Source organism: Columba livia, chromosome 6 (genome assembly GCF_036013475.1).
Source record: "Columba livia isolate bColLiv1 breed racing homer chromosome 6, bColLiv1.pat.W.v2, whole genome shotgun sequence".
In the NCBI taxonomy this organism is placed as follows: domain Eukaryota; kingdom Metazoa; phylum Chordata; class Aves; order Columbiformes; family Columbidae; genus Columba; species Columba livia.
This window is the reverse complement of record NC_088607.1, coordinates 1,934,469-1,954,884: the sequence shown is the minus strand read 5'-3', so window position 1 is coordinate 1,954,884 and position 20,416 is coordinate 1,934,469. Positions and strand designations below refer to the sequence as shown.

General features: G+C 44.2%; 1 protein-coding gene and 1 long non-coding RNA gene across 3 annotated transcripts in view; one reads left to right on the top strand and one right to left on the bottom strand.

Annotated features, from left to right (window-relative positions):
- Positions 1-286: 286 nt before the first annotated feature.
- LOC110364226 (uncharacterized) lies at positions 287-5,777 on the bottom strand. Its single transcript, XR_010473357.1, has 3 exons — positions 5,586-5,777; positions 3,252-3,370; positions 287-3,073 (listed from the first exon to the last, which is right to left on the bottom strand). It is a non-coding gene; the product is annotated as an uncharacterized LOC110364226 (long non-coding RNA).
- The window catches only part of MGMT (O-6-methylguanine-DNA methyltransferase), a 154,105-nt gene continuing 138,152 nt past the window's right edge, over positions 4,464-20,416 (top strand). The window contains exons 1-2 of one of the 2 annotated variants that reach the window (XM_065066713.1): positions 4,464-4,780; positions 14,577-14,620. In XM_065066713.1, coding sequence (XP_064922785.1) covers positions 14,597-14,620 — 24 coding nt within the window. In that variant the 5' untranslated portion in view covers positions 4,464-4,780; positions 14,577-14,596. Of the gene's footprint in view, positions 4,781-6,800; positions 6,824-14,576; positions 14,621-20,416 lie in introns of those variants that run through there. The other variant, XM_065066714.1, reaches the window with a different exon arrangement.

Below are 20,416 nucleotides of genomic sequence, written 5' to 3'. Positions count from 1 at the left end.
CCAGCACCTTGACTACAGGAAACCATATTTCTCCCAATGCCAAGCTTCTTCGCAAGCCCTGAAAGCGGTTTGCCTACTAACATACATTTTCTTAACTTACCAGTAATTCTACACTTCGAACCACCCAATTTCCTTCCTCTCCCGGTGCAGGAACCAGTTGTATTCCTGCTCAATGTATCCGGACTTACTTTTTGGGTTTTAAATATAGATGAGTCCATGCTTCCATATTTGAAAGTGGAATCAAACACGCTTGGAGAATGTTTTGGAGGAAGAGGGAGAGAAAGAGCTTTATTTGCAGGGATTACACATTATTTCAAAGACGATGCCGATTTAAAACGTGCAGACCTTTATCTCGGCTCCTCCAAATTTCACAAATTGTGGAGGTGAACTGCAGAGACACAGACTGATCGAATTGTGATGTGAGGAGGATACTTTTAGTAAAGCAGTGACGTTTTTCAGTGACCTCAGTTGCCAGTGGCGATGATGTGCCATCCCCACTGATTCTTATCGGTGTCTGTATTTTGCTACAAAAAATGTTGCTTCAAACCTCCAATCTGCTCCTATCCAGACTGAGGAACGAGCCCCGGAAAATCACACTTCTTCAGAACCACCCCAGACCTCTTTTCTGACCTACAGATCATATCCCAGATCATCAACATTTAACTCTTTAAAGTTCCCAGGCACACTCCTGTGCTCACCCACCTCCCGGGGACCCAGGTGTGCTTCTCAGCATTTGGCACCAATTAAAATACAAACTCCTATAATGTGCAGCAAGCAAAAGTATGGTATAAGATATGCTTTTTATTCTTAAAAACCTATTTTGAAACCAGATCCAGAGTACTTTTCCCATCCACACACACACATGCTGTCCTTCAGGGCCAATTAAAGCACATAACATGCCCAGATCAAATAGCTCGCTCCGTATTGACGTGAACTTTCCAGATTTCAATTTGGAGGACACATCCCCGCTGTTGAGAAAACGCAAGTGTCTTGGCAAACGAAATCAGAGTTTCTGGTTTCATTCAGCTTTTATTTTTCTTTTTTTTCTTGGTGATTAGAAATGTGAAAAGCAAGAGTTATTCACATGTTCAAGTGAAATAATACAAGGTTACGTTACTGCACTGATTCACAGCTGAGGAGGTTCATGCCGAGAGGTCACCGGAGCACAGGAAGTGATCGGGGCCAGATTCTGGCTCAGTCCAGCACATACACACAAAGGCAAAAATATATTCTGCCTGTGCTCCAACCTGACGACGTTCTCTGGGGGAAAATTAAAGAACTACAAGTGAGGTCCAAATCAGAGCGATTTCCAATCTGACATCTTCCCCGAGACTCCATCTGTTTCTCTGCAGCGAGCGAGAGGGTCGGAACAGCCCCGGTGCCCAAGTCTCTTCCACAGCAGATGTTGCAGAAAGTCGATGTTCTCAGAGGTTAGTCCTTAACAAGGAATTCAATCCAGCCTGAAATATTTGTGAATTCACATCTCAAAGCCTGTAATAAAACCGTTTTTTTCAGTTCTCCATCTCACCCCATTACATTCTTTACTCTGAGGTTCATGTGTTGGTTTAAGCCTTGGTTTACGTGGAGGTGAATTCTCTGTCACTAGAAGGGCATTTTGCACACAACTGCAGACAGATGTTCCAGTCCCGGGAAAACACCGTCCCGTACCTGAACACACCGCATCAAATGAACAATGTCTTATACATGACAGAATTAATAACAAATAAAGCAAAGAACCGAAAGAAAATGCCTTGAATGAAGAACAAAGACATGGGACACGACTTGAAAACCATTTTAGAAAATTTCTATCTTCTTACAGCATCAGTGTGGTGAAAATTTCACCGTAAGCTTTAGTGTGAGTGAACTGGACTGGATGTGTCACAGCTGAATGCTGGAGACTCCTAGGGAGGATTTTCAGACTTAGTGGCTCTCATAGATAATTTAATAGTCTGGCAAAGGGGGAGATATATAGATATATATATCTATATAAATAGATACAGAAATATATATGTTCTGTTGACACCAATGTCATTGATCAGAGATACATCTATTAATAATTGTAATAGTAACAGTATCCTCAGTCTTGCTCTTGTCATTAAATTAGGGGGAAAGTAAGAAGTTCAGTTGTTACAATGGTGCCTCCTCAAAGTAACAAAGATGAAAATCTGGACAGCAAAAGGATTAGAGGGGATTTGAATAAGATGGTCGTAATTAAGAGTGAAAAAGAATGAGGAGTACCCTTTCCGCCTCATTTGCTACCAGGAGTATATGACACTGAATTGAGTTACAACGCAGTGCAGGTAGAACCAGTGCAGAGAAACTCTTGATATTGTGAACAGACAACTTGTGGACTCACTGCCACAACCCAGGCCGTGCGGGTTTACGAATGTCTGGATATTTCACTTTCTCTATTCAAACCTGTTATAACACCAACTAAAATCAAATTAAAGATAATCAATTTTCATGCTTCAGGCAATAGGGAGATCAACATGGGAGAGGAGTCCAAAAAGATTAATACATATTTTGAGGAGGTTTCCACTTCTGAGAAAGTTTCAGGAACTGGCTGCTTTTGAGAAAAGGTTCTCAGGACAGAGGGAAGATTTCATCCTGCTTAGCACTGTTTCTCTTTAATTTGGTATTCTAATATTTTAAAAATAAAACAAATTCATTTTTAAGAGATAGAACAGCACACTGAGATTTCTAAAGGGCTAAAACCGGTACACTACATTCACCAATACTTGGGAGGTGTTAACAAGTCCTGTATATTTTGAGGTCGCATAAATCTGCAGGTATTTGTTCAGGTGACGCTGGCCTGTGTCGGCAGTGGGACAGCTGTCCTTCGGGGACGTCACTGCTCAGCACCGTCTGTATCGATATCCTGAAGGATGAGAGGGCAGAAAAAGAGCTGACAGTTGTTTAGAAAAGGAAGACTGCAGAGACGGGTCTTCAGAACAGTATTTTTATAAACGTGCTTTTGTTTGAGCTTTTTTTGCCAAGCAGCAGATCCACCTCTTCTTGCGGAAATTTCCACCTTCCTTCCTTTTAATTCACACCATACTGGATTTTTAAATGTCTGCGAAAAAGAAATAATCCGCGTTTTAGAAGTCTGATATTCGTGTTCTAAAATAAAAACTATCTCTAGGGTATCCCACCCAGTCCAGAGCTCACTGATGTGAAGAGATCTTCTATTGAGGGGTGAGATCATCTTCACAGAAGACACTGCGTTAATATGGGGCGTGCAACGGCAGTACCTTTTAATTGTCCATTAAATCCAGGCTTCATTAGAACTCCTGGAGAGCTCCATTCTCTCTCGTTGGCATACAGCATCGCAGTTACACAACTGTTTGGATCATCTGTCCAGCAACAGCTCCTGCAAAGCCAAGTCACAGAGGTGAGCTCTGCATAAAGCAGGAAACGTGAACCAAAAGGCTGTAACTGGTTGTAACTTATCACAAACATGCAACACCTTTTTGTGTACTTTCCCTTTATTGCTATACTGTTTCTTTGCTGCTTTAAATGAAATTCCCCTGATAAACCGTTCCTATCATGAGATCTGAATTTGATTTCTTGTTGTTAAACCATTTATGTGAACTGTAGTTCATCCTCCACAGATCACACGTGTTCACAGATCACTTCTCTCTTGTTTGCAGGTTGCAATTAGCAGGGTGCTGTGGAAGCTCTGGACGTTTTACCACCTGAGAACAACTTAAGTAGTGACTTTTGGCCAATGCTTTGCCCATGTAGACAGTAAAGGAAGGCAGACAGAGTGGTAAACACGCCTTGCTTACATTTCCTGGACACTCTGGGTTAACGGCCCAGAAAGCAAATGGGAAAACTAAGTGTCATGTTAAAAATATTACTGTGAAAACCAGCAGGAGTGTCTCGGTACCGTTACACAGCGGTTACACGCCCTTTTCTAATCTTGAACCAAGCACAACTATCGCAAAGGTGTTCTTAATTACACTGGGGAAACTTCTGCATCTTGGACCGTATTTTATATATATATAGAGAGAGAGAGATTCAGATTAAACCCACTGATACTAACTCAATGCAGTTTTATTTAGTGTGTTCATTCTCTATGAAAAAGCTTTTCGGAAATCTCTAATGACTTTTAAAAAAAGTGTTCTGCTCGTTCCCAAGCAGATCCTCCCATTTCGTGACAGCCTCTGAGTCGCACAACATGACTAATAAATTAAGATTCAGGCAGCGAAAGATTACCTAGCTTGAAAATTAATGGTTTCTTATTGCAAACTTGACTGGCACTTTCTGTCCTGTTTTTATTTGAAATAGAGCTCGCCCTCCAGTCTGTTTTCCTCGGACATTTCACTCCGTTATCTGCTCCGTGTCTCCTCTTTCGGGAACTGTATTTGCCAGACGCTTCCCCTCTGCAAACCGCTCTAATTCACAATCCCCACCCTCAGCCGTAACTTTGCAAACAAGCCTAGGAAATGTTTAAAAACACATTTCAGCCGTAAAGCCTGCGTTTTGCTCCCTGATGTGGTGGATTTTGGTCAGCAGTGCTTAAAAGGAAAGAAAAAAAAAGGTCCTTGACTACCCCGAGGACCTTGACTCCTCCCGCATGAGTGCCCACAGGCTTATTTTGTCACGGACTTTTCCAGAAATCCGCGTTTCTGGCCACCTCAGTGCCCCGGTGCTGGCCCCGGGGCAGGTGGGCGGCATCACCCACTGATTGCACCGCCTGGCGCGGCCTTATCAGCGGGACCAGGGGGCGGGGTGGCCTCTAGAGCCCGGAACCCGGCCCAGAGCAGCCCCAGCGCAGGTAGGAGGCCGGGGCCGGGCCTGGGGGTTGGAGTTGGAGCCGGGGCAGGGCCTGGGCCTGCGGGCTGGGTTGGAGCCGGGGCCTGGCGCTGCAGGCCGGGCCGAGGCCGCGGGGCCGGGCCTGCTGGGCCGCTTCCCCCGCCGCGGCGTTCCGGGCCACGGGCGCTGCCGAGCGACTCCGCCCCGCCGGGAGCAGCCACCCCCGCGGCGCCGGGGACGCTGCGGCGGCCTCTCCGCCGCCCTCCCTCCTCCTCCTCCCCATCCTCCCGGGGCCTCCGCGGGCCTGGCCGGGGGGCGGCGGGGCCGTGTGCCGGGCTTGAGCCGGCGGAGCTGCCGCCCGGGCGGGCCTGGTGCCAGCGCCGCTCCCCGGGGCCTGCGAGCAGCCGTGGCGGGGCTGGGAGGCCGCGGGCCCTTGTGCTGGTGCCGGCCGGGGTTCAGTATCGCACCGCGGGGGCTGCTCTGCTCCCGGTGTCCGCGTTCCCGGCGAGGGGAAGCAGCCCCGCGTGGTCCCGGTGTGTGGGGAGCTGCCCCGGGAGATGGGAGAGGCTGGAGAAGAGATCTGATCTGTCAAAGAGATCTGATCGATGTTTGTAAACTGCTCCGGGTGGGTGTCAGAGGATGGACCAGACTCAGTTCAGTGGTGCCCAGCCCCAGGATGAGGGGCAACGGGCACAGACTGAAACACAGGAGGCTCCATTTGGACGTGAAGGGAAACTTAATTATTTTGAAGTGGCAGAGCCTGGCCCAGGCTGCCCAGAGCGGCTGTGGAGTCTCCTTCTCCGAGACATTCAACCCCCTGGACTGACCTGTGTGAGCAGCTGGGTTGGATGGGATGATCTCCAGAGGTCTCTTCAACCCAACCAGGCTGGGGTTCTGGGATCATGGCTGCAGGGAAACGCTGGTTGTAAAGCTCAACCCCAGCTGGCAGGAGCTGCTGAACCTGTCCCACAAACACAGTCACAGTGTCAGGGACTGGAAGGGCCCTGGAAAGCTCGTCCAGTGCAATCCCCCATGGAGCAGGAACACCCAGATGAGGTTACACAGGAAGGTGTCCAGGCGGGTTGGAATGTCTGCACAGAAGGAGACTCCACAGCCTCCCTGGGCAGCCTGGGCCAGGCTCTGCCACCCTTACCGGGAAGAAGTTTCTTCTCATATTTAGGTGGAACCTCCTGTGTTCCAGTTTGTACCCACTGCCCCTTGTCCCTGCCCAGGGGAGGCGTTTTGGTGGCTGCTGGGGGAGCTGAGCTGGTTCTTGGTGTCTGTGGACGCAGCTCTTGGGGGGGCAGCAGCCGGTGGTCAGATCAGATTAGCGTTAAACCGCGGTAAAATAGTGCGTGTCAAATTGGCACTAATGTAAAAATGCCTTTTTGCTGCTGACATGAAAGCCAAGCTCTGAAACTATTTGTAAAATACATATAGTATTGTAACTAAACACAGTTTTTAAAGCAAAGTAAATGTAAGGAATGGCTTTTCTTTTTTCACTCCAACTCCCAAATAAACCTGTTGCATCATATTTTTGTGTAATGGGGTTTGTACCAAATGGCAAGATGGGATCTCTACAGTGTTTCCATTTTATGAACTGGGGCATAACACTTAGCTTAGAACTGACTGTCACAGCTTAATTCTTGTGTCCAGACTTGCGCTCCCCTGCGCAGAAGACAAGGCTTGTGTTCTGGAGGGGCCAGTGTCTTGCTTCAGGCGCTGATTTGGGGTCGGGCCTTTTGCCTTCTTGAACAATTCTACCGCTGGCTTGATTAATCTTATAAATTCCTTAATGTGTGTCTGGCTGCTCTGATGTCTGTAAAGCTTGTTGCTTCTGGTGCAGAAAACCCACCCCTGTAACGCAGAATACTTCTGCCTAGAAACATCCACTTAGGTGAAATAGACCAAGATGCTTATTTGTTTTCTTGGGAATGCTTTGACATAATTTTTCCTAAAGTTGTGTTTGCTTTGTTTTCAAACAGAGATGTTCCAAATCTGGACAATTCTACCAAAAGCCTCAAGCTCCAGGGGGAAAAAAGATGTAGCCATGTGAGCCTGCAAGGTGGCTTTAGCAATTCCTATCTGCATTCTGATCCATGACAAGTTAATTACACCAATTACACCAGCAACTGAACAGAAGCTCTATAGGAAACTGTTGTAGTTATATTGCAACTTGTGTTACCGTGACTACTTTATCTCTTGATAACTCAGTAATTAACTTGTCACCACTGTTAATGCTTAACGTATGTAGAGAATCAGTTAATGGCATCACTAAAGGGGTAGTAGCCTGGAGGAGAAGCTCATGCCCTTTGGGAAGGTTATCGGGGTTTCCTTGAATGGTTAATTTAAGGACTTGTGCAGAAAAAACATGAAGTTTGTTACGGGAAGTGTGGATAAGATGGAAAGGCTGACCCAGAGAAATTCTGTTTAAACTGCCTTAAGTGACAGGGGAAACTGTTAGTGTGAAAAATCCAGAGGAGAACATGTGGAAGACAGGGATGGTGGGTTTTGTAGTGTTCTTTTCCCACGTAATTAGGGTCTTGGAGAAGTGAGAGCAGCTGATGTGTATGCATTAAAGCTCGGTGTGCTGGCTCTACCCCATCATGCTCCAGCCGGTGTTGGTGCTGTTTCATGGAAACAAATTGTTGGGGTGTTTAACATCAGCCTCGAGACTGTGCTGTTCTCCCTGGGCTGCACCTGACCTAAATTAAACTGATTTTCTGCCAAGTGGCAAAAAAAAAACCCTCACAGCTTGTGATAGCTGTTAGCATATTGCGCTTTATAATTTTGCAGAACAATACGTTAAATTCTGGATGGTTTCCTGTTTGACCCCCGTGGAGTCAGCAAGCGCCCAGCCTGCTCTGGGTCGCCCGTTGCCAGAAGTTGGCGGGTGAAGCTGGACGCGCGTCCCGCCGATCGCACAACTCGTAAGAGCGAGCACTTGTGAAGTCTCTTTGTTTTTATTATGGACATCGATCTGCCAGTTGCAAGAATGCATTTATGGACGTTTTTCTGCAAGCACAGTGCTGGTGGCAGTTTTTACTGGCAAATTGAGTCATATGGACGGTAGTTCAAGATGCGCTTACTTTATTGACGGATTGTGCAACTCTCTAGTTTACTGAGTGTTCAAAAGATATCTGGACTGGTGAAGAGAACATAACTAATGGGAAAATGTGGGACGAAGTTTTAATTTGGGGAGGCTTGAAGTCTTTTGGGTAGTGACAGGTTTCAGCCCGTGCCTTGCCTGGTGTTGCAAACTTTAACTTCTTCATTAATGCCATAATAAAAAGCCAAAGGGTTGTTTGGTGTCCGTACTGCAGACTTGCAGTTCTGGAGTTCCTTACCCCAGCTGACAGCAGCGAGGGTCCCTGTTCTACACCTCTGCTCGTTTATCTGAAGGTAGAATGAGCAAAACCCTCCCTATGCAAGAGAAATTCCTGTGTTAAGTTTGGCCTCCTGTAAGTTTAATGTTATCACTGGCACAGGAGTGTTTGGGCCAACATTGAGTTCAGTATGAGGCTGGAGGAGCAACTGAACTAGAAAACCAGACCAAACCTGTACTGAAGTGTTTGCCAGAAATACAAAATGCAGTTTTGAAACTGATGATCTACTTGTGTGGGCCAGACTACCACTGAAAAACTCAAATGTGTTTGAATGGCAATAAAGCCTGTGTGGCTTTGGGCTTTTATGGCCGTTGAGTAGCGTGAAAGTCTTTATTTGGAAATATGTCACTGTTTTGATGCTTTTTCCTAATCCTTTTTCAAGTTGTTTCCTTATTTACTATTTTATATCAGCAGAGCACAAACACCATGTCCTAATGTCTGTCAAGACTATCTATCTATTTTGATTTATATTATGCCAAATTAAATGGTACAAATAATTTCAGGTATCATTTCAGGTCACTTCTAAAGTTTAGATGTGCAGCTGAAGCTTTCCCTGATGCAATGGGGTTTCTGGAGGTGATTAAAAACACTTAGATCTGAACAAGTCACCTATAATCTTGAGGAGGAAGAGGGGAGTTCATTGAAACAAAGGTTCCGACTTCCCCTCTGCTTTCCAATGAAATAGCACTACTGGTTCACAGAATGGACTGGGTTGGAAAAGACCTCAGAGATCGAGTCCAACCCTTGGTCCAACTCTAGTCCGTTTACTAGATCATGGCACTGAGTGCCATGTCCAATCTCAGTTTGAAAACCTCCAGGGACGGTGAGTCCAGCACCTCCCTGGGCAGCCATTCCAATGCCTGACCACTCTCTCTGCAAAGAATTGCTTTCTCATCTCCAGCCTAAATTTCCCCTGGCAGAGTTTAAGCCCATGCCCCCTTGTCCTATTGCTGATGCCTGGGAGAAGAGACCAATCCCACCTGGCTAGAACTGCCCTTCAGGTAGTTCTAGAGAGTGCTGAGCTCACCTCTAAGCCTCCTCTTCTCCAGACTAAACAAGCCCAGCTCCCTCAGCCTCTCCTCATAGGTCTTACGTTCAAGTCCCTTCACCAGTCGTGTTGCTCTTCTCTGGACCCGCTCCAGGTTGAGGACCTGGAGCCTCGAGCAGCTTCATAAAGGAGAAAAAAAGAGTAATTCTACTGGTAGCACCCATGGAAAAGCAGCAGGTGGCGGTTCAGATGGCGCTGGATGTTCCCTACCCAGCGTGGAGCTGAATTTGGGCTCCAACTTTGATTTTAGGCTCAGAAATCCCACTTCTGACTTGAAGTTTGAGTCCTGCTCTTTTGGAGAGGTGTGATGGTATCCCAGTGAAAATCACCCGGCGCTTTGCCTTTTTACGCGCTGTTGGTGCTGTTGAGGACGGGATACTGAGGGGACGGGCTTCTGGTTTTACCTGATGGGTGCATTTTCAGCTTTTAATTATTATCCAAATGCCACGTTTTTAGTGCGTTCTGATCAGATTAATGAAGTTATTTTAGTACAGTAGCGTATATTGGCAGCGCAGCCCGCTGAAGTTGGATTTGCTTTGTTTTCTGCATCGTGCCATCTACATGCTCCAAGTGCAAATGTGACTCCCCAGGTAACCGGTGGTAGCAGATAGCAGGTGTTGGTGCCGTCTTGTCAATGTTGCTGCCGCATAATCATCAGTCAGTAATATTTAAATTATCCGGCTGCTCTAGATCAGTCAGCACAATGCAAACAATAACATTATCTTTGCTTGTTTGTACACTCAGGTGTGCAGAAGGTCTGTTAATTAGTTAAACTTTTTAATAAACATCTAAAGTATACTTAGGGCCCTGTTAACAGATTAATTTTTCGGTTTCACGTATGAAAACCATAAGATGGAACGTACAGCATATAAAACTACCCATGAAATGCGGAGCCTTGTTTGGCGGCAGCGGGTTGGTTATGTTGACAGCACGTTTTTAGACTCCGAGCAAGGTCCTGGAGAAGCAATTCACGCAACTTCATTTTCCCTTCATCTTGCTCCATTGGAGTTTAGTGTGATCAGATACAATGCGGGGAGGGAAGGGAAATATCTCGTGCGGTTTCCTGCACTTCTGGTTATTTGCTAACTTTAATCCATGAAGCACCAAGATTTCTGGTTAGTTGATTGAGAAATGAGGTTGACTTTGTTCAGACTGGCCACAACTTCATTTTCCCCCTGAAGATACGTGAATTTTTAGGCTTAGCATCCTACTTAGTGGGTGTGTGTTGTCATCTCCTTCTAGTTTTTGGCTTGAGCTGTTGGGTGGAAGGATGAGCTGGATCCACAGCCAGGGTTGTGCTCTCGGAAAGGGAAATGGAGCCCAACAAGGTGTGTGCTTCATCTGAGAGAAACGGGCTTAGAAATGTTTGCAAGGTGTGTTGTTTTTTTTAATAGACCAATAATATTTTCTCATCACCAATTACACGAGTTGCATGTTGGTGAATGCACCTTGTGTTATATCCTCGGCAATGCACACGGCTGGATTGGAATCCTTATCGTTGTCTTTTTGTGCAGCTATATTTGACTCCGTAGTGAGAGTTGCTAAGAATATGATTAACCCGATGGGTCATCTTATAATGTAATTATTAATGATTGAATCTGTTTATCCTTGAAATCAATGTGAGAAGAAAAATGGTGTGGCATATATTTGGGGTTGATTTCTAACATTCAGTAAACATGATCTTGTGACAAGGCTGGTATTGGTTTATTACTCGGAACATGTTTGATGAATCTGAAGTGTGTAATTAGTTTTATATAATGATGGTGATACATGGTGGTTTTTACATGACTTATGTTAATATGGCCAATAGTGTTAACATCTCCTGCCACTAATAGTTAGGGTGGGGATGTATAGTAATTGATCTTCCTGGGAGTGCTGTAATGTAAAAACAATTCAGGCTGTTTGAAGTATATTTTACAAGTGTGCATTGGGCCTTTGGGATGTTATACTGAAAAACCCAATTGTACAGTTACCATGGGAACCCAATTAGAATAGATTGCTTGAGTTTTTTTCAGTCTTTCATCTTGACCAAAAAATCTAATGTACTTTAAATGTTTTCATATGGAATTTTATTCATATACTGACTTGATATAATAGCCGGCTTTAAATTGTAGTACTGAAACCAGAGAGCATTACGTTCTGAGGATCCTGAGGACTTGTCTTTCGAGGAGAATCTTGCTTTAGCGTTTAAAAGTTGATGAACTGAGGAAAATACTCTTTATGGATCTAAGAGTTCTCAGTGTGGTGCTGCCATCACAGGGATGTTCAGACTGTGGTCCTATCGAAGTAAACAGGAAAGTGTCTTAAAACCCAAGAGCTTCTGTTCTAGACTATCAACAAAACATGGCTGAATTTTTTCATCGCATTTAACGATCTGATTTTTTTGGTGTGACTTCTGACTTTTCTTTACATTTTTGGTCTATTGCTGTACCTGAGTGTTTGGAGGCATCTGGGTGTCTTCCAGGTGGGATCACATTTCTTTTTCCCTCACTTCTGCCTGCTAATTGATCCCTTCAGTTCGTCCTGTCCTCTGCAGATGCAGGAGGGAGTTTTCCATTCTGCTGAAAGGGTTGCTGACAATAAGGTTCCAGCCTTTTAAGACTGATCCAGTGATTCTGGTGTCTCAGGTTCTGGATGCAGAATGAAGTATCGCGGTTGGATTTGATCCGTGGCGATGCCTGTGCCACTCAGAAGAGACATGTGGGGTTCTTATCTTCAAACTCAACCTTAGGGGAGCCCTTTACCTCAGTGTGAAAAGAAGTTAGCGGAACATATATTGCCGTCTTCCAACAAGAGTGTCTTGGCAAGGCCGAGATGCAGTTTGGAGTGATGCTCTGGGGTTTCCGAGCCCTCTGAGTTATAGCAGCGATCTTTCACGGTTTTTCCCATCTAGCTGCAGGTCATCTTCTAACCACCACGGCTTGGGCTTTGCCCAAGTTACCTGTTGTCAGGGGAAAGCCCTTCTGGACTAGCAGATGGTTGAGCTCATCCTGGGGCAGAAATAGGTTGTTAATACTAATCAGTTCTTCAGTTTTCTTTATGCACTGTGCAGCTTTTTGGTTAATTTGTCCTTCTCAACCACCAACCTCACCAAGGTCTCAGTGGTCCTGGAGGCTTCCCCCTGTGTATTGCATGGTTTCTTGGCACTTGTCAGCATGGAATGAGCAATGGTCCTGCTCCTGAGGTCCTTTGGTGAGAATCCTTTCTCTTGAAGCTGGAAACCATTTCCCATTCTCCTCAAAGTCCAATCTCAAAGCTGGGACTGGTTTCTCCATCTCATCCCTCGTGAGCTGTATGTGCTCGCACTTGGAGTCTGTTTGTGTTCCCTGGTGCAGGAGGTCAAAAATACCATTTGTGAAGACTTGAGCAGACACGGCTGGGTGTAGAGTTCTCCTGCACTGTGGGGAGGTTGGGGATCTTTACTCCTGCTTCTCAGATGGTGGCATTGAGGAAGTGTCAAGGGGAATTGCCCACAACTATTGAAGAAATTTTTGGTGACTGATCTGGATTTACTCTATGTGGATTGCACCTAAAAGTATGTGAGCATCCCTATGGATATTTAGATAAACGTTAATGCATCATCTGGAACCTGGCTAGCAATTAAACTACTGTCCTCACTACAAATCAGGTGCTATTTAAAACACCAGCCCAAAATTTAGCTTGATTTTTGGCATGTGGCGCCATTTCTTCCTTAAACAGGGAGAGAGGCTGTGTTGCAAGTAAATACAAACCAGAAATGTGTTACGAAAAGGGGAGTTTCCTGGTGGGTTCTGTCCCAGCGATGTCTGAGGGCTCTGAGCTCCCTCACCCTCGTCCACCCCGAGCAGCTGCCGTCCTGCAAACGCTTGAGTTCCCAATGGAAAGCGGGGAGCAAGTGCATCCAAAAGCATCCAAAGCAGCTTGTGCTGTCAGATCAGCCGGTGGGAGACGGGAACAGGAGCATAATTAACTGTTAAATGGTAATTAATTAGCACTTGATACCAGTTCTCCGTAGAAATGTCCGGACTTGAACCAAGTGGTGGCTGCAGGAGATGTGGGTGTTTGTGGAAGGTTTGGGGTTCCCCTCTCGAGGTGCTGATGGACCCCCTCGGTACCCACCACCCTACCCAGGGTGTTATGGTGGCAGTTCTTGCAGAGCGATGGGACGGACACCTCTATGGTAACGCTGGACAAATCTGCTTTTCCAGGCAGATATTCTAGTTTTACCCTTCAGAAAAATCTGGAAAAGCCGAGTGTTGCAAGTGTTGCAAGTCAAAGCTTCGAACTGACAATAGAAATAAATTGCTGTTTTATTTTTAGCTCTGTCACAGATATTTTAAGTAATTAGTTTGCTCATCTGCCTGGCTTATTCCCGTTTAAAAATAGAATAAGCGATCTTTGCAATGCCTACCGTGCAAGGGTATGACTGTTAGTACGTTTAAAATACTAATTATTCAAGATGTTAATTTTAAACTCTTGATATAATAACACGATTCAATATCACTGTTTTCCTGTAAGTAGTTCAGAAGTGCTTCAAGTTCTTGAGCTTTGGGGTTTGGTGTATGAAAGGCTCAGATGTTGAGATGGTTTCTTTCAGGAGGTGGGTGGTGTGCGAAGCGGAATCTCCATGGGGCGATGCGTTCCCTGACCCACGTGGACGGTTCCCATTGAGGTGCTGGGAGTTGGGGGCAGAGTCTCCCCATTTAAAGAGAGTCACGTTTCTAGCACATCTTCACAAAGATCCAGTGATCTTGGCTAAACAGCACCCAAAAGAAAAAAGGAGGCGCGGGGAAACTAACTAAATATGAAGGAAATAGCAATTGTTGTTTATTTCAAAGGGGAGAGCAAAGAAGAACCTGTTGTATATTTTGTTAAGGATATATAAAGAACTATATAGTCTAGAATGATAATAATTGAAGTTAACATTTCTTAGGTGCTTTCGTAGTGTTTTGCAATCTGTACTTTTAAACCCAGAATATGTCGCTTGCTTTTGTCTCACAATGTGTCATTTCCTAAATCACTTAAGGCTGTTTAATTTGTGAAGTAACTTGGAAGTACATTACTGCCTGTACAAATAGTTCTTAAATTAATACTTTTAAGGTGTTCTTCTCCAAAAGATCAGAGCTGTGTGGTGCTTGTTATGGAAGAAGTCTCAATGTACCATCTGTTGATTATTTTCTGTTGTTGTTTAACTCGTAACGAGCAGATGACCTAATGAACGCTAAAATTCCTGGATGCTTGTTAAAAAGAAATCAAACTGCCTTTTGAAATTATATATACTGAAATTTAGAGCTCATTTAAAAACTGATAGAGTTGGTTATAAGATAAATGATGCTATTGACATGTACTGTTCTTCCTGTGGAATTAAAATTGAATCTCACTCTGAGAACTCTTTTTCCTTCCAGGTGGAGGCCTCTCATCTACCATGGCATCGAGGCTTGTTCCAAAAGTAAGTTGTTAGGAAAATACCCCTGCATTTAGGTGTGTATTGAAGGTCCAGCTTTGCAAAGCAGTTAATGTCCCATGGTTTGTGTTTTCCCTGGTGTCCAGCAGTCAGTGTTACGGACCCAGTTGACACAGTTGATGCTCCATTGTAAATCTCTGCAGCTCTGTCATGGTTGGTAACAGCACCAGTGGAACGTTCCCCATGGCAGAGCAGGAACAGGACAATGCTGCGTCTGCAGTTCCTGTTAGTTTTTCCATGGGGTGTTTGTTATTAACAGGCTGAATTGTGAGGCTGGATGCTTCAATGAGGTATGCGTAGGTCAGGAACTTTATAGTAAAATGAGAAAATATGGCTGTTTATTGAACTATTTGGAACAATTAACTGAAAAGCATTAACACATTTTTAGTCAATAACCAGATTCTTCAAGTAATTCAAATGAGCTTTGGAGATATGAATACATTTTTTTTCCTCTGGACTGTATTTTTGTACCATTAGAAATGCTTCTCTAGGAAAGTATTTCCAAGTACGATCAAACTTGCATTCCTAACTATTCCTGCTGGAAACTTCTACCGCTGTTACAAATATCTTAATAGTAGCATCTCTTGTGGTTTTAATCTGTATAATGTGGCTTAGAAAGCAGTATTGCAGCATATTCTGTGTCTTCTGCCCCTCTGTAGGAGATTTTCTATCTCTGTTCAACAAAATAAAATTGTTCTTTCTTATATGGAATGGTTGAGGAAGAAATTCATGAAAACAAATTCTTGCTTTGCTATTTTCTGTTAAACAGTCATCTCTTTAGTTATATTAATGTATCTTCCAGTTGCAAACATTTAGCAGGTACCTGAAATAATGGCAGAGAAATATTTGATTGTCTTCTGCGCAATCGGGCATGATAGGAAGAATCTCCGGTTCCCTCTCACTCCAATCTGGGTGCGACACAGGCAGCAAGTGGCACGTAATGAGTAATTTATGATCCAACCTTTGAGTTTCTCCCACTCGCAGCCTTGGTTGTGCAGACACAGCCCCGGTTCCTCTATCTGTGGCAGTTTTCCCCCATTCTGGATGCGTATTAAATATATCACGTAGCTCATGTTTCTTTAATGATATTTATTGTGTGTGAAGAGCTCACAGTTTGACTTTGAGCACAACCACCCATTGGTGTGACCCAATATATGTCTGGTGTGTATGTTCTACAGAAATAAAGTATTACGAATATAATGTGCTGAGCAGTTTTGGGGCAGGCTGCTGAAAAATGGGTTCTGAAAGCAGCTGGACTTACGGACGTTTTCCACCATCGCCGTGTTTGTCTCCCCATCCATCCCTGATTTCTGCAGCTGATTTGTTGCGGTGACCGAAGATGTTGGGTGTGTGTGGAAGAGGCTGAAACGCAGTTTTGTGTGTGATCCCACGTTGGGAATGTCTCTGTGTTTAGGGGTGGTTTGTGTGCTTATGACATTGTGGTGATTTTTCTGTTTCAGGAGAAATTCAATTCTAAATGTAATTCTGTTGCTCTCCAGGTTTCTTGTAGATATTAAGTTTAAACTTAGTAAGCAGATTCTTGTACTAACTGTGATGCTTTGTGCTGTGTTAATACTATGAACCGCTTGGCCACGTTGCCCTGAATAAACCCAAGATTGATAGTGGTGGGAAGATCCAGGCTGTAATCTTGTATTTTTGTACGAGTCTGTTTTTTGTGGTACCTCCCTGTAGATGTGTTTGGATTTTAGTGAATTCTTAATATACACTTTGCTGCCTCATTTGTTTAAATCTGTTCAATTTAAAAATTTCAATGAAATTGTCTCAAAGCAGGTTCAGATTCCTGATGCTCCTTCAGCTTGAAAAGTAGCGCTGTTGGTGGTTTTGTTCCTGTTGCTTAGATTTACTCTGTTATTGTTCTCCAGCTCCTGCTCTTCAGGTATGGCTGTTTTGGTATTATGAAGAATGATGGATTATACAGGAAAGTTTCTTTTGAAGCACTCCTGATATTGTGCAATGCACTTGGGGGTCAGCTGCGCTCGCCGGGTGCCTCATTTATCCAATGTCCTGCCACTTGCTGAGATAAAGCTGCTATTTTATCAGAAATGCCAGCAAGTGTGGTTTAGAATTTATACACCTCCTCTTTCAAATAATTGTTCTGATTACTTTCTGGCATGGCAATAAAATGATAAAGGTAATTGCACACAAATGCGAGATAGCACCAAAATACAATAAAATTAACCGGAATTAGCTTGACTTGTCGATGAGAAGTATTTATGAAATGTATTTTTGCAATAAGGGAGACTGATATTATAGCTGGGAGGTGAGTTATTGCCTTAATGTAATACTGTTTGAAATTTAAAAAAGAGACTCTTACAGTTGAGGGTGATTGTGCCTTTGAAATTAAGTTGAAGTGATTCTTATAATTGGCAGCAATAATGCATTGTGAAGGTAATATCTTTTATTGTGTTATGCCTAGTTGCATTATCTTCTGTTTAGCTGGTCCTGGCTTCAGCTCTGCGGAGAGCGCGGGAAGGAGCAGATCAAGACTTTGGTGGGTTTAGGTGATAAGAATATGAAATGTTACCCAATATTAAAGTAATTTTTCTGCTGGATTTTCTCCATTTTCAGTCTGTCTTCAGTTCCCCTGAACCTGAGTCTCATTTGATTTAAACTCTCGTCTGGTATCAGAGTAATTGCTGTGTATTTACATACACAGCTGAACCCTGTAACAGTAAGGCGCTGCAGTCTTGCTGTACATATATATTTATGCACACATATACATTGTGGTCATTTGGGCAGTTAAATTTGTATTTTTTCAGTGCTACAGAGTGTAACTTCCTCTTATTAAAAATTATGTACGCACTTTTACAGCAAGTGTTTCAATGGTGATTAAGGAGTGTTGACTAATATTGTAAGTTTATTTTTGCAAATCCAGACAACTGCATTAGGACTTTTCCTTTCCATGGGACTTGTTAAAACTCAAACCAGTAACGACTAGATATTAGTTTTGGGGACCCCCTAGCTCTTGGGCAACACAGTCTTCATCCGTGATTATTTAATATGATAGTTTTTTCTTTGTTGGCAACAAACTCCTTAATTATGAGTTAGTTTTATTCCATGTTAAATTATGACTTCTGTCTTTGCTATTGATGGTATAATTGGACTGTACAGAAATATGTAGCCCGGACATGACTTTTCGTCTTTGGACAACAAATGGAGTGCAAATTCTGCTCAAATTTGCCAAGGAGTTACGATTCATTATATGATCTCAACCAGCCCACTGTTTTACATGAGAGATCCTGACGTAACTGGGTGTCCCAGCTTGTTGTCCTGTTCCCCTTTGTCTTGTGACCTTGCTGCCACCCCGTCACGATCACTAATTTGTACAGCTTATTACCAATTGCTTTCTAATGGCATTTTATTTGTAAGCTGCATGTAGATGTTTGGCTTTTTTTACCAAAATGTTTATCTTCATGTTAACGATGCGTAAATATTCTGCAGTGTATGTGGTTTCAATGCTCCACGGCCACAGCAGCGGCTGCTGCACTTTCATAGCATTTAAGTTTCCTATATAAGTAAGAGCTGGGGAAGATACAGAATGTGTATGTTTGCTCATTTGGAGAGGTTTTGGAGGAAATAGTGTATTTGGATTCCTGTTGGAATAGTCCGCTGAGGTCTTGTGTTTAAATATCTGCTGCTGCTGTCCCAAATCAAAGCTTGGGTGGGAAAATGCACTTTTGGAATGCAATAGTGATAACCTACCTGCCTCTTCTGAAGTAGATAACATTTTTATTTAAAGGATGATATTTTAATTGTAATAAAACAAAGCAGTCTAGTAAGCGCATTGGGAATGTGCCGTTCGACAGGCCGGGTTCGTCCCGTCTGCCAAAGCAACAGACTGAAGATGCAGCCAAAGAGCCCGAGGCTCCCTCTGCTTGGAAATACTTCTCCAGCTTGGCATTTTGGGCTCTTTTGATTGCCATCCTAAGAGGATTAGTCGTATAATACGATGGGACAACAGAAACTTGCTGTTGTTGTCTTTGATTGTTTAATAAAGAATTATGGTTGCTCTTGCTGAATACTTTAAGAATGCCGTGGAAAGCAAATGTTGCTCTGTACGTGAACACATATCCCTCTGCTTTGCCAGCGGCCTCTGTGAGATGGACCTTTCCATAGGTGGAGATAGGGACTGACTTTTAGTCTAGTGTATGTTTGTATGTGTTCAATATATGCAGTTTAATTCTGTATCTTCACATTTTTTATGGGATTAGTCCTTTGGAAGGTTAAAAAGCAATGTTGTATCACCCCAAGCTAACCCTGGATTTGCTTTATAGTCTGACAACCCCTTTCCAACCCTCCCCTAGCCAGGAAATGAGAGCAGGTTTTGTTTTCACACCCTCTGAATTTACAGGTTTGGCTTAACCAGGGTTGGATTTACTTATAGAGGTGCTGGAGATATTGGAACACTGGAGATGATCCAGGCTGTTGCATTTCATAATGAGAATTGAATGTTTGAATTCTGTTTTTAAATAAGAAATTGCATGCTGCTCAGCCTTGGTGGGGCCGCATCTGTGGGACTGGGTCCAGTTTTGGGCTCCGCAATTTAAGAAGGAGGAATTACTGGAGGGAGTCCAGTGAGGGATATGAAGATGCTGAGGGGTCTGGAGCATCTTTGTGATGAGGAGACACTGAGAGAGCTGGAGAAGAGAAGCTCAGAGGGGATGTTTATAAACATCTCCAGGGTGGGTGTCAGAGGATGGACCAGACTCTGCTCAGTGGTGCCCAACACCAGGGTTGAGGGGCAACGGGCACAGACTGAAACACAGGAGGCTCCATCTGAACATGAGGAGAAACTTGTTTGCTGGGAGGTGCCAGAGCCTGGCCCAGGCTGCCCAGAGCGGGTGTGGAGTCTCCTGCTCTGAGACATTCAAACCTGGACCCACCTGTGTGATCTGCTCTGTGACCCTGCGGGAGCAGCTGGGTTGGATGGGATGATCTCCCGAGGTCCCTTCAACCCAACCAGCCTGGGATTCTGAGGGCTTAGAAAGACGTTTCTTCCCAAGCTGTGAGGACACTGGTCTGGCCAGACCGCCTTGGGAAGGCTTTGGTAGGGCTGAGGCTGGCCCAGGTTGGGCACGGAAAAATTTAATGAAGTATAACAAGGGCGAGTGTAGAGTCTTGTGTCTGGGCAGGAACAAGCCCAGGTTCCAGTATAAGTTGGGAATGACCTGTAGGAGAGCAGTGTAGGGGAAAGGGACCTGGGGGTGCAGAATGGGTTTCCAGCAAAGAGCTACTGGGAGCTTGGGATCAGCTTTACCCCAGAAAATGTCCAGGTTGGCAGCACTTCACATGGCACGGGAGCAAATGTGCACATTTAATGCAGGTTATTTCCATGCAGCTTTCGTTTAAAAGCCTGATCTGTGTTACAGGCCTGTTCTTCAGCTGTGAAGCATTTATTACGGCTGCAGCGTGGACAGAAATACATGGACCTGATATACGGTGGCTTATTCTGGCAGGCTGAAGGTTTCCTTTGGATGCTGTAGGGAGAAGAAATACACACAGTATATACAGTTATTGTGGGATGTGTAGGGGAAGAGGTGACTGGTGTCCGGTGGGTGGTGATGAACACTAGTTCACAAGAACTTGCTGCAGTACATAAAGGTTTGGTATTTAAAAGCATCAGAGGTAATCTTAAATGTTATTTTGCTTGTTAGATTGCATTGACAGAATTAAATCTGATTAGCTACTGTGATGGTGATTTTGTTTCAAGACTTTCTTCTTGAATATAAGCAACAAATGTGATGTTTTTCTTCCTCAAAA